We start from the raw sequence: 12,772 nt of genomic DNA, 5'->3' as shown, positions 1-12,772 counted from the left end.
TTTTTGCCTGGTTACTCAGTTTGGCTGTGGCACAACTCTATCATGTGCTCTGCTGGTTCCAAATTCTTTTTCTCAAAGCTTTATGTCACAATTTTACTGTGGAGATCTACTGAAAGCTGTTTGGATTTCATGGCCTATTTGCCCTGACATGTACCATGAATAAGCGGTACTTTATATACACAGGTGACAGGTGTATCTTTCTGAATTAATTCCTACCAATGTTTGCCACAGGTGGACTCCAGTCAAGTTTTATTCATGTCTCCAAGATTAGGTAAAGACATCACTCCTTGTAGTCAGCAAAAGTCAGTAAAATACTTTTGTAAATGAGAGATAGAAATATTTTTGCATAGTTTATAAACCATACTCTTAGTCTGTGTCTTCACGTCTGAGCATGTGCCCTCAGATGCACTGAACTTGTTTTGCAAGATGACATAAAATTGACCCTACATTCTGTGGGCAAGGAAGTTTATTTGACAACAAATAGCACAGTAACGGTGTCTCTGAGGGAGCTGTTTGATGCCTGTTGAATTGCTGTAACATCACTGTTACAAGCAGTTGACAGTTTATTAGGTCCACCTTATTAAAACTAATGCATGGGGAGCATTCATTGAAGGGAGAGTTAGTAAATTGTGAAATTCTGAATCACTATTATTTGTTGAAATTCTCTTAATGTCTGGACGTCCAGGCATCAATAAATACATTTTTAAAGTTGCATACAGCTCTGAAGATAAAAGCCAGAAGTTAGCGAGCGAGTCACGCAAAAGTAATTGCTGTGTTGTGCTGGAAAGCAGTTTCTACTCTTTTGTTAACCAAATTTTTAACAATGATAGCACACCAAGCAAAACTTTTCTAAAATGTAAGCTAGAAGTGCAGAAGTTATAACTGACCTTGCTATTACTCACATTTACTACTACAGTGCATCAGTATGTGCTGCTAAATGGACTGCATTTCTACAGCAGCTTTTACTAGTCTCCACGACCACTCTGAGGGCTTTACATTACAGATTACATTCACCCATTCAGTCACACATTCATACATTGCTCGCCATACGTAGTTCATTGTCTCACTGGTCGGGAACAGACCCTCTGATTAATGGACAACATGCTCTACCTCCTGAGCCATAGCTGCCCCATATATCAGCACTGCTGCACTCTCAATAACCTTAACATTATTGTCATTAAATGACAATCTCCACCTTGGCTGTGCTTGTTGGATGCACTGGATGTCGGGGAGAGTCATGCACAATAGGTCATGTCACACACACGACAGCAGATTTCACAATTTCACAGTAAGATAATCATGTACATTATAAAGCCTTATAAATCTTATATCGTATACAATGTCGTGCATTATCAATCTGATCCCAAGATGAGTTAATCTGGCATTATATGTCTCTCTAGCTCATGTGATCTTCTTTCAGGTGGTTTCATTACACTGAAATCTAATGGTGACCTCATGTTGAAAATAAAGAAAGACAACTGTGAGGTCAGGCACTATTAGTCTCAGCTGTGGCTTTGGATTCAGCCATCAAATGTTCCTTGGCAGAACTTCATGGCAAAACTTGAGACTCTGTATTAAGTATGGTATTCAGTGGTAGCAGATATCTCAGATCAGAAGATTTCTGATATAGAATTGACTTTTTTAAGAGCAACTTTTAGCAGCTGGAAATCGTGTTTGCTGACCTCTTCTGGCTTAAGAAATCGAAAACTTTTTTGATAATAGATTAGCATATGCAAAAAAAGAAAATTGTTAATTTATACCAGCTTCAAAATGTAAATATTTTCTCATTTTGTCAACTTTCTATGACGGTATAGATGTTTCAACCAAAACAACAATTTGAAGTCTTGAAAGACATTATGTATATTATTATATATTATATCTATATATATATTTTTGTGTACGTGTAGGTCTTCTTAAGGAAGCACAATTTTGCTCTGCTGTTGTGATTCAGTCTTTGTTAATTCATTTTAATTTGTGTTAATAGTTTATTTCAATTACACCATATATACAATATATGGCTGAATTCTAAATACTTAAAACCATAGTTTAGTTATCAAACATTGAATTTAGAACCTGATATATTTAAAACCATTATTATCTGTGGGGAATTTTGGATCTACATATTACACATACTATCCCTCGCTCATTAGAATCACACACTGAATGAAAATGTCCATAAACTTCATCTGAAAATGTGCTCTGTGCAGTAACTCACTGTCGATGATTAAAAAACCAACGTACTGTCTGTGTGTGTGTGAGAGAGAGAGATTGTGATGGGGTGGGGAAGAGGGAAGCTTGCTCTTCCCAGTCTCCACCTTAATGGATCCTGCACCGTTAGTGAGCTGTTCACACTGTCGCTAGAAGGCAAATGACATGGTTGAGCTGCACAAATCCCCCAACAGGACCCCCACTGATGTCAGTCGAGAGAGGGAGAGAGACAGAGAGAGAGAGAGAGAGAGGGGACAGGGAGAGTGAGAAAGAGAGAGAGAGAGAAATTGACTGTGTGAGTTAATGTGAGGAAACGAAGCAGTGTGCAAATGGGTAGACACCCAGAGAAACAGGAGCGCAGAGGGAGGAGGCAGGAGCTGTATGAGAGCCTTATCCAAAGCAGAGAGATGACGGGAGGAGTGGAGCTCTGTTACAGCTCTCCTGTTCTGTGCATGGGAGGAGGAAGCAGCAAGTTGACAGCTGAAGCTTACCTCAGCGAATAGTGCAGCAGATATCAGCCAAGAGGCCACCTCCTCCTTCTCCTCCTCCTCTTCCTCCTCCTTCTCTGCATTCTCCCCCTGCCTGAGGAATAAACCACCTGCTCAGCCGCTTTGCTTCCTTTTCATTTCCATTTACTTCTCTACTGTTCACTTCCATTTCCCCCACTGTTGTCGTGCATCCAGATTGGGATGCGGACCCAGCAGGGCTCAGAGGGGGGCGTGCCCCTGCCCGGGGGTAGCTGTGGCAGCAGTGGCAGCTCAGGACTGTCGCCAGGTTCCGACTCGGACGGAGGAAGTCCAGCAGGCAGAGTGGTGGACAGCATGGTGGACGGAGGTCATGGGGTGGGTGGATGTATGGGTGGAGGCGGTAGCTTAGGCGGCACTCTGAGGGGGGTCCTATCGCGTTATTGGAGCTTGGAAAGTCTGCACTCTACCACAGGTAAGTGCTCTGCACACATAATACAGGTCTCTGCTGAGCCTCAATATCACCACATTTCTAAATTATTTTGCAACTTGAAGTATCGTCTCCTTTTCATGCACATGGATGCATAAGTTGACTGTATGTGACCACGCATGCACCCTCAGTAGACTGACACAGTGCCATGAGGTTACTGAGCTATTCAGGGTTGGATTGAATGGGTGTGTGTGTGTCTGTGTTGATGGATGCGGGTATCATGCCAGCTGGTCAGCTGACACCATGTGTTTGGGTGGGTTGGTTGCTAGTCATGCAGAAATAGACAGAAAATATCAACAGTTTCCTATGGTGCTAATGTACAGCCTCGTTTTCCAAGGTTGTGCTAATGGCCATCTGGTTGCTTGTAAGGAATCTGACTGACCATCCTCAGCTCTAATGGCTAGAGCTGATGTATCATTTGAAATATTTTTGAAATTAGGGGTGAGAGTTTTCTGTTGGTGTTTCTTTGTTGAAACAATTCTGAGGCATTTGTCCTTGTTGTTTGACTGCACAGAGATGGTAGGAGAAAGAGAAATAAGGAATGGCAAGTCATATTGGTAACACTTTAGTTTAGGGAACAGAATGTTAGCCACTAATACATGAGTAATAAGTGTATGTGTTAATGATCAATAAGATCTGCATTAAGCATCACTACATATGTATTAGGTATTTATTCAACAATTTCTTATTCTTACTGAATAGGTCATTTATTCTTGACAAACCCTTAATAAGCAGCTAGTTAGTCTTGAGGTTAAGTTGCTGATATATAGTATGGATCAAAGTAGACTCCTAATACATTGTCGCACTATGTTGCTACTCTGTCTCAATTGGTAGTATATTAACTAATACTAATAACTTACAATAATGGCCAACTAGTGGCCTTCTAAGGATTTACCAAGAATAAACCAGTTGTTAAGCAAAAATAGGAATGTGTTCAATTAAGACCTAATACATATATGCAGATGCCTAATAAAAACCTTACTAAGCACTAATAGATATCCTTATTAGTTATGTATTAATGACTGATATTGTGTTCCCTAAACTAAAGTGTTACCGATGATATTTGTTACTCAAGTTGTTGTCATGTCCTTATGTCAATATGTGGTGGTAAATAATTGTAAACTCAGACCATAGTTCATGAATGCGGAGTCATTCAGGCTGATAAAGCATTACTGCTGACAAGGAAACAAAAAAAACGTATAACATTGATTCCGCTGTAGCGATTGCGTTTTGGTTACAACACATCGACACCGGTGTTGGCTTTTATCACCACAAACTCTCTTCACATCTTCTTTGCATGAGGCACCGCTTTTTCATTGAAGATATTTGTTTTCTTGTCCATTTTTGCATCTGTTGCGTGGGGGCCAGGGTGAAAAAGTCCACAAACTCTGGAGGCTCTCACTTATTTGCATTCAGACGTACAGCCCCTGGAGAGAAAGTTTACAGTTCATTATGTCATTAGAGACAATAAAACTATTTCAGTTCTGTACATTACAGCATCATTAACATTTAGGTACATATGATTAAATCAGTATAACCATCATTACATCATACACTCATTACACACTAGTAATACATTAATAGATAATGTGATTTCCTAACTGTGATCCACCAGTCTTCAGCACAAAACCTGCCAACATAGCATATATATATTCAATACAAAACACTTTACCTCTGAACTTAGACCTGTACGTCAAATATTCCATAGGTTTAATGTCAAAGATGATGCTGTGCCTCCCAGCTATTGTTGGAGGTTTGCAGTCTATTCATTTCAGCAATATATTCTGTCTTGAACAAAAATTAAGAATACATAAAAGTATTTCTGTGTTTACTTTTAAGCTGTGGATCTGGCAGCCCAAACGATAGACACAGAGGATATTTGTTCAATTTAATGCCAAGAATTAGGCGTAGCCTATCTGACCGTGACAGATTTTTATACAAATTTCTATTTGAGGGATGCTTGTAGAATGAGCTGTACGGACCATGGGTGGGTTTAAGTGAGTCAACGTGTATTGAGATAAACAATGCAATGCTGGACATTGTGTACACAGTGGATGTTCTCTGTGTCTGTGGAACGTTTATGTACATTCTAATACAAAAGCAGTGGCAGTGAGTATATGCAATCAAACCCCCCACCTCCAACTTTCCAAATTAGGATTTTTTGTATTATTATAGTGTCTTTTTAGTTGCATCTGGCTAGCTTGCACTCAGTAGCCCTACCTGTCCGCTTGCTTTTCTGTTGCTGCCATGTGACTGTTTTCGTTGCTGATGAAGGACCAGGCTGAATAGAAGACAAATTGGCCATGGCTCAGGACTTTGTACAGCTGTGAAATGTTAAGCTGGCAGCAGAAAAAAATCAGTGAAGAGGAAACGTATTAGCTCATAAAACTGTGGCATTTAGCCAGGATCTGCCTTGTTGAAAAGGCATCACATTAGCTTCATCATGACTCTTAGTTGTTGTTGTTGCAGCTTCAGGGTATGTGTATGTGTTAAGCTATAGTGTTTTATGTGTTAAAGATGGAGTGTGTATATTTCAGGGAGGAGGGGTGAAGACGTACAACAGAGTAGGAGGAGGCATATTCCCTTTGGAATGTTAGCAAGTGTATATCAAATATAACCATATGTTTGTTCAGTCAGAGGTGGACTTACACACATATGTGTTGGTATATGGTTTTATTTCCATGTATTACACACTTGTAATGCCATTTGTGTTGTCACATCACAGTGTTGTCTCCTGTGTCCTTTACCAAACACTGTTTATTTTTCCGGACAACTACACTCTTGTTCACGCACAATAGGAGCAGAAACATAAATATGGGCTCATAACATAGAACTCATAGTCTGTCCCAGGTGTTACGGGGCAAGGATAGAGACTGGACTCTTCAATAAACTACATCACTGGCCAATGGTTCATGTAGTTTTGGTTTGAACTAAAGCTTAATGTCTTTCATGCTATGGTCCATTAGTAACAGCGACAGAAGGATGATGTTATATCATTGTAAAACCTCAGGGCGAGGGGGTCAGAGTGGTCAGAGTGGATGGTTGGGATTACACAAAGCATGTGACTGTGACATTAATAACCTCTGTTCACATCCTGTCTCTAACAGTTACTGTTGACTTTTAACTATTATCATGTTGCTTGAGTCAAATTATTTAGGCAATGTGGAATCTGACCATGTCAATAGACAAATATCTGTTCTGAGCGGCCACACCTGAAAATTGCAAATTACAATAATCAAAGAATTTCCAATGCAGACCCATGAGTCAGAAGGGTTTGTTGCAGGCAGATTTGATGTTGTAAGATGATTCAACAAAAACTTTGTTTAAACCTTACTTAAAAAAAAAAAATATATATATATATATATATGACATTGTACACACAGTAAAATAGTCATCACAGACTATTACAATTATCACCATCGCAAATATGTTTGATCTAGTATCCAAAGAATATCTGTGTGAATTTTGTTTACGTCGAAAGACTTGGTTATATCAATAGCAACTGATTTAGCGGGTTAGACTATAGATTGATAGATGCCTGAATTGAACTTACATTAAAGAACCCAGTGAATGTGCTGAAAAGATATTGGTGTAGACAGTGATTTCAGTTTGGAGTGTAAAATGTGTAAAAGTTAAGATTTGTTACAATAAGAGCAGATGAATTTAAAATTGTTCAGCAAATCACTTACTAGATATCCTATATCTGAATCAAATAGAAGGCTGCTGAATTATTGACATTATATTAGGGGATTCAGTACTGTTCTGAAAACAACCTGAAAACAGTCTAAGTCCAGCGGTATTGTTATGTAGCCTCTGGGGAGTAACGGTGGTTGGTAAATGTTTTTTTTTTTCCGGCTAGTCTTGATGACTATGTTCAATAGGAAACCTAGCAAAATCACTTGATCAGTGATCAGTAAGAATCCTCACAAGTCGAATATTAATATCAGTTGAATCCCTTTCGTATTATATTCATCAGTATAGAATGTAGCACAGGAACAAATATAAAATCCTAAGCATTCTTATTGTACAGAGTTTGATGAGAGTTGAGAGTTGTTTTTGCCCTTGACAGATAGGAGAGGGGGTGAAGGGGGGTTTGGGTTTGAGATTTCCGCTGATGGAAATTAGAGGAGAAGTTTAATCTGATTTACATTGGAAGATTTTTTTCTTTTGGAAGGAGCTGCATCAAATGGAAAGTCTTTCATGGCAAAGAGACAGGGGGATGTCTATTTCCTGCGTAACGCTGAGTTCCTGTGACAGATATTATAACACACACTCTCTCACCCATGTGACCACCCTTTGCCTTAAAAACAGTGTCAGTTCTCTATAGTACACTAGGAAGGTTGTTCCGAGAAGAACTTGCTACAACTTAATGATGTTATGATCAGGGCTCTGAGGGTGCATTATTTTGGTGACCGCCCCCTAATTCTTGTAACTGAAGATATTGTTTTATGAATATTATGTTCTCTGTCATTCTCATGATACAGAGGGAATTTAGAATGTTTTTTGTCTTTTTATATGATTGTTATTTAAAACTCAGGGGTTAACGTAAAGACAGTTGACTTCTTACCTCTTTTGTTAATCTTACTGTCTGCTTTGTTTCTCCCACCTGCACCCACTTGGTTTCATTTCCACAGTTGCTCCAGTTACAACAGAAAGTGACACAGAATACTGGTATTGCTGCTCATTCAGCAGAACAGGGTTTAACTTGTATGTTGCAAAACAAGTAACAGGATGTTGTCAAAGGTCAAATCATAGCAACATGGTTTACAGTAGGTCAACAATTGGTCAAAGATTGCATATATGAGGTTAAAGTTGAACCTTTTGGAAAATTGCTCAGAAACTTCACTTCTGTAAGTTAATCAACTAAATATAACATTCATGGAAGTGACTTCATTTTGGTCTTGAAATTCTACTGTTTCTGTTGAGAATGGGTGCTTAAAAAAGCCAGGAATACTTACTATATGTTGTCAGTGTTCCCAGTCAGCATTCCCAACAGGAACTGCTCATGAATGAAAAAAAAAAGAATTACACTAATGACATATAACCAAGATTTATTTTCATTCACTTTCCTCTGCAAAGTTAATACTTTGCTCATCCGTCTGTGGTGCATATCACCATCCTGATAATGCTCCCTAAAATAACCATTTTGATTGGTAACAAGTGAAAGGATCCTTTCACTGTCTCAAGATACAAATGCATGAATTATACAACTGGTGTAGAAACGAGCTAAGACACTTTGCTCTAAATGTACAATAGTGCCCTCAGTCACAAACTTACTATTAGTGTCTTGCAGTAGTATTTATTCATAAGTAATGTTCCAGTTATAATAGAGTGTCCAAGCCGTCATCTTGAATGACACTTGTTAAGTTACATTTGAAATAACTAATGGGATTTGCTCCCATTCAGAAACAAGAGCATCGGGAGGTGGGAAGTGATGTCCAGCAGTGATGTGTTATGATTCGTCCTCACTCCCAGTTTGTGTTCTACTTCATCTTAATGCATTAAATGAGGTGTAGGTTAGGGCTATGTGTAAAAAGTACAACTATTGGATCTGGCTTTGCACAAAAGGACGTCTGCATGTTGAAACCAAAACAGGACAAAAAAAAAAGCACAAACTAGGAAGAACAGACAGAAAAAGAAATGTATGTCCAGTAACCGGACAAAGTTGCCCTAATATATTGGCCATATGTGGGAAGTAGATTCCAATCTTGATCATTGAGTCTTTTTTCTTCAGCCCTTGTTAAAATTCATGCCATCTATTTACCATCATACATCATGACTCAGCTCTCTCAGACATGCAGCAATGATGCATCCTGTCCCCTGTAGGGATTTGTCGAGCCTAACCCCAAACCATCATAACTGATGTCTCTTCCTTGTCTTGCTCTCAGTGCAGCACGGCCCTAATAACAATAAAATGTGTTCAATGATGCTACAGAGGTCATGTATATTAAAAGGTTTGTGACTGGCACATGCTTGTGTAACCGTTTGTCTTTGTGTGGGCTAGTGAATTAAAGCAAGGCCAGCTGGCAACTCTGCAGCACACTGGGCCACCCACATGCACTCAGACACACACACACACACAAACGTGCACACACACACACTCAACTGTCCGCATCTGTGTGGCAAGAAACAGTAAGGGGAGGAGGGAAAGATGTCTGAAAGCATCCATCACAAAAAATGGGAGACACAGGGCTCTCTGGGAAATAGGTCGCAGCCGAACAGCAATTCAGCCTGGGGCATCTTCATGTTCTACCTCTGCAGAAGTAACTCAGTCATGATGGGACAGTGGAAACAACGAACAGTGCTATGGCAATGATTTCCCTAGTTTCATCCACTACTTTGACATCTAATCCATTTCTAAACCTAAGGCTCAGTCTGAATCAGACCAAAGTAAAAACATTGAATATCATTCACAGAAATGTGTTCACTGCAGGTAAAGATGTGTATAATTCTTGAAACAAAACGAGCTCCTGTGTAATTTTCCTTAAAGAGGTTTCTGTGGTTGCTATGGTCACAAGGTATTGCATCACACTTATAAAACTTCAGCCATCCAATCAGCTGCAAATAGCCAAACCTGTTGTCAAGTGCAACTAACTGCTGTCATGTTTTTTGTGTGGGAAACATTGGAGGTGATGAAACAGCTGCTTGTTGTCTGAGAGCACCTTGAATTGCAATATGTAATGTAAAATCATTCAAGATTTCTATTGTAAATGACTTTTCTGATTTCTCAACCAAAACAAATGTTGTATTCTACATAATCATAGTTTATTCAAATTGTATGATGAGAGCCACACCACAGATCTGATAAATTGAATTTATTGCAATTTAATATAAAATCCATGCACCCTCTCAAGACAAGGTCTGTAGATTTGCTCTGAGATTAGCGTTTGAGGAACTACCCAGACTCATTTTGCTTTGATGCTTCCTGAATGTCGAAAATATTCGTGTGAAAAACTGACCATTTTCTGGCAGAAAAATATTACAATAACTAATTAGCATTAATTCTGGCTAAAACAGGTGCGTATGACATGGGCACATATGCGTTGAGAAGCAGGTCCCCAGTACAACTTGTGGCTGGGCTGACCTGTTTGTCCTATACTCTCTCACCCTGTTTCCTGTCTCTTTTTCGCTGGCACTTGCCAAAACAGGCATTCAGGCCAAAAATATACTAAATAGTATCTTGCTGACAGATGCTGCATGTGCAATCTCATCCCAGAGCTGTATGTTGTGATTGATTGAAGTGTTTTTGCCCTCTAACCTAAAAGATGATTACAGATCTTTGAGCACTGAGGATTCCAGGTACTTCCAAATGTTAAATTTGAACTAGATCATACAAGAATTCAGGTTTGATAATATCCCTATAAACCTCAACCCTTGGCGGGGATTCACTCTAAAGGCCTTCATATTGTGCAACATATTCCCTCCAGTTTCTGATGATAACATACAGCTGAAGTTGTCTACAGTGAGTGTCCAACAGAAGGACAACCTAAAGTGCTACGATCAATGAAGTCTACTTAACAGCATTGTTGTCTCCAAACAGCTCATTACATCATGTCAGAGGAGCATGGTGTGCTCCATAAAGAGCTGGGACGCTGTGGTGGCTGGTGTTCAGGGGGAAATGATGTCATGTTGCAGTCGTAGTGAAAGGTTTTTCCACTAATCAATAGTCTCCCGTGAATTTTCTTTCAGTGATGATACATTGAAGAGTAAATTAAATCTGAAATATTGGTGTGTTGTTGTTTTTTTTTAAATTTCTTAATTATGAGCACTTTGTTAGAAGTGAATTTTTCCAAAATAAGTATGAAACTGTCATTTCATGTCCATGGTTTATGAACAATGATATTGTGTATTTCTTGTAGTTCAATTTTCAATCTCTGTTTGTGTAAGGATAATTTAATGACACCTGTACGAGATAGTGTCCATTTGGTGTAATGGAAGGTATTATACTGTTGCAGTCAGTGCATCTACCTCACCTCATAATTAACCAGCCCATTTTTTATTTCAAACGGGTACAAAGTCATTTTAAAAGCATGGGCATGGTGAATCTTATGTTTGTTGAGTAGTAAAGTAGTAGTACATTTAGAAAGTACATAAGTTATCAAAGTTTTGTCTCCAGTAACAGTAGATCAAATGCATCTGACAGTGTTAGTGTCCAAAACGACATACGTTCACTTGACAAAGCCCCCAATCAGGGCCGCTGACAGGTTTGGCTGGGCCCGGGACAAAATTCTCTCAATGGGCCCCCCCCAAAAAAAAACCCACACACACCTCTACTTTCTCAGTCCCTACCCTTAAATGACGGAAATTCAAAAAAATACTCATTACTCAACAAACAATTTATTTGAAAATTTTAACATTAACTTTGTGTGCCATGCGCCAGACTTTTGTGGTGTCCAGCTTCTTTGCAAGCTTGTGTTCTATGGAAAGCATTGCCAGCCCGTTGAGCCTCTCCTGTGACATCTTTGAGCGCAAGTAGTTTTTTATAAGCTTCAATTTGCTGAAAGCTCGCTCACCTCCAGCCACAGTCACAGGCATGGACAGGAAGATCCTGAGCAAAATGCAGAGGTCCCCATAAATGCTCCTGAATCACTGTGTCTTTCTCTCTCTCTCCCTTCACTCTCCTCCCCTTCTCTCTCACTGGTAGCCTGTTCTTCCTCTCTCTCACTGGTAGCCTGTTCTTCCTCTCTCTCACTGGTAGCCTGTTCTTCCTCTCTCTCATACTGTTTGGTAGCCTGTTCTTCTTCTCTCTCATCCTCTCTAGCCTCTCCTATAAAGGTGAAAATATTTCGATAAAAAGGGCTATATCTAAATTAACAGGGGTCAAAATGAACCATTTAAAAAATAACAAATTGAAAACCCCTTAATTTGATGATTTAACACAGAAAATAATAGACTGATCAACTTGGCTAACTCTATCCCAAAGACTACAAAAGTTTAAAAATCTAAGGTTTTTTTTTTTGTTCCCAAAATTGTCAAACGCCGAAACACAACCACAGAATTCGCTTGTGCAGCTCCCAAACACATGACGTCGGGATGACAAGCCCATTTATTACGGATAAACCAAAAGGATTATTTACAACTTTAATTGGATAGGCTATGGATATGGACTGAGTGAAGTTATGGCTTTCAGAATCATACCACAATAAATCTCACGCTATTGTATTCACTTAGAGCTCATTAACTGCACATTTCATCGACCATTTTTCACTTGACCAAGGGGAATCATGTCAAGGGTACTTTTATTTATCACCAGACCCGCGTGTATGTCCGCTGATCTTCCAGAGAATGTTTGGGGAACAAGGCGGAGCCCATTCATCTGGCGAGTTTCAAGTTAACGGCAATCAGAAACGAAGTTACAGGCTACCCCAAAACGTCACGTTTATAACCCATTCGTTAAATCTAACTCATCTAATGGCAATTCCACATGTTGCCATGCCACTGGCTTATTTTAAACCATGAGCCGCGTTACACTGGCTGTAATTCAGCTGACTGGGAATTATTCTCAAATCAATTCAGCCTGATTGGAGTGCGCAGCGCGTGCCTGCCTGAAACATTTGCGGGGTAATGTGCATATTCTAAGATTCAATTAAATATAGGCGTATGAAACACA

General features: G+C 39.4%; 1 protein-coding gene across 5 annotated transcripts in view; it reads left to right on the top strand.

The window, feature by feature from the left end:
- Positions 1-12,772, top strand: part of arhgef4 (Rho guanine nucleotide exchange factor (GEF) 4) — a 113,416-nt gene that overhangs the window by 53,876 nt on the left and 46,768 nt on the right. The window contains exon 1 of one of the 5 annotated variants that reach the window (XM_069512004.1): positions 2,483-3,147. The exons of the other annotated variants lie outside the window; for them this stretch is intronic. Within the exon in view, the coding sequence (XP_069368105.1) occupies positions 2,898-3,147 (250 nt within the window). The 5' untranslated portion in view covers positions 2,483-2,897. Of the gene's footprint in view, positions 1-2,482; positions 3,148-12,772 lie in introns of those variants that run through there. 5 annotated transcript variants of the gene reach the window in all.

This window comes from Paralichthys olivaceus, chromosome 17 (genome assembly GCF_024713975.1).
Source record: "Paralichthys olivaceus isolate ysfri-2021 chromosome 17, ASM2471397v2, whole genome shotgun sequence".
In the NCBI taxonomy this organism is placed as follows: Eukaryota; Metazoa; Chordata; class Actinopteri; order Pleuronectiformes; family Paralichthyidae; genus Paralichthys; species Paralichthys olivaceus.
This window is presented reverse-complemented; position numbering and strand designations above follow the sequence as displayed.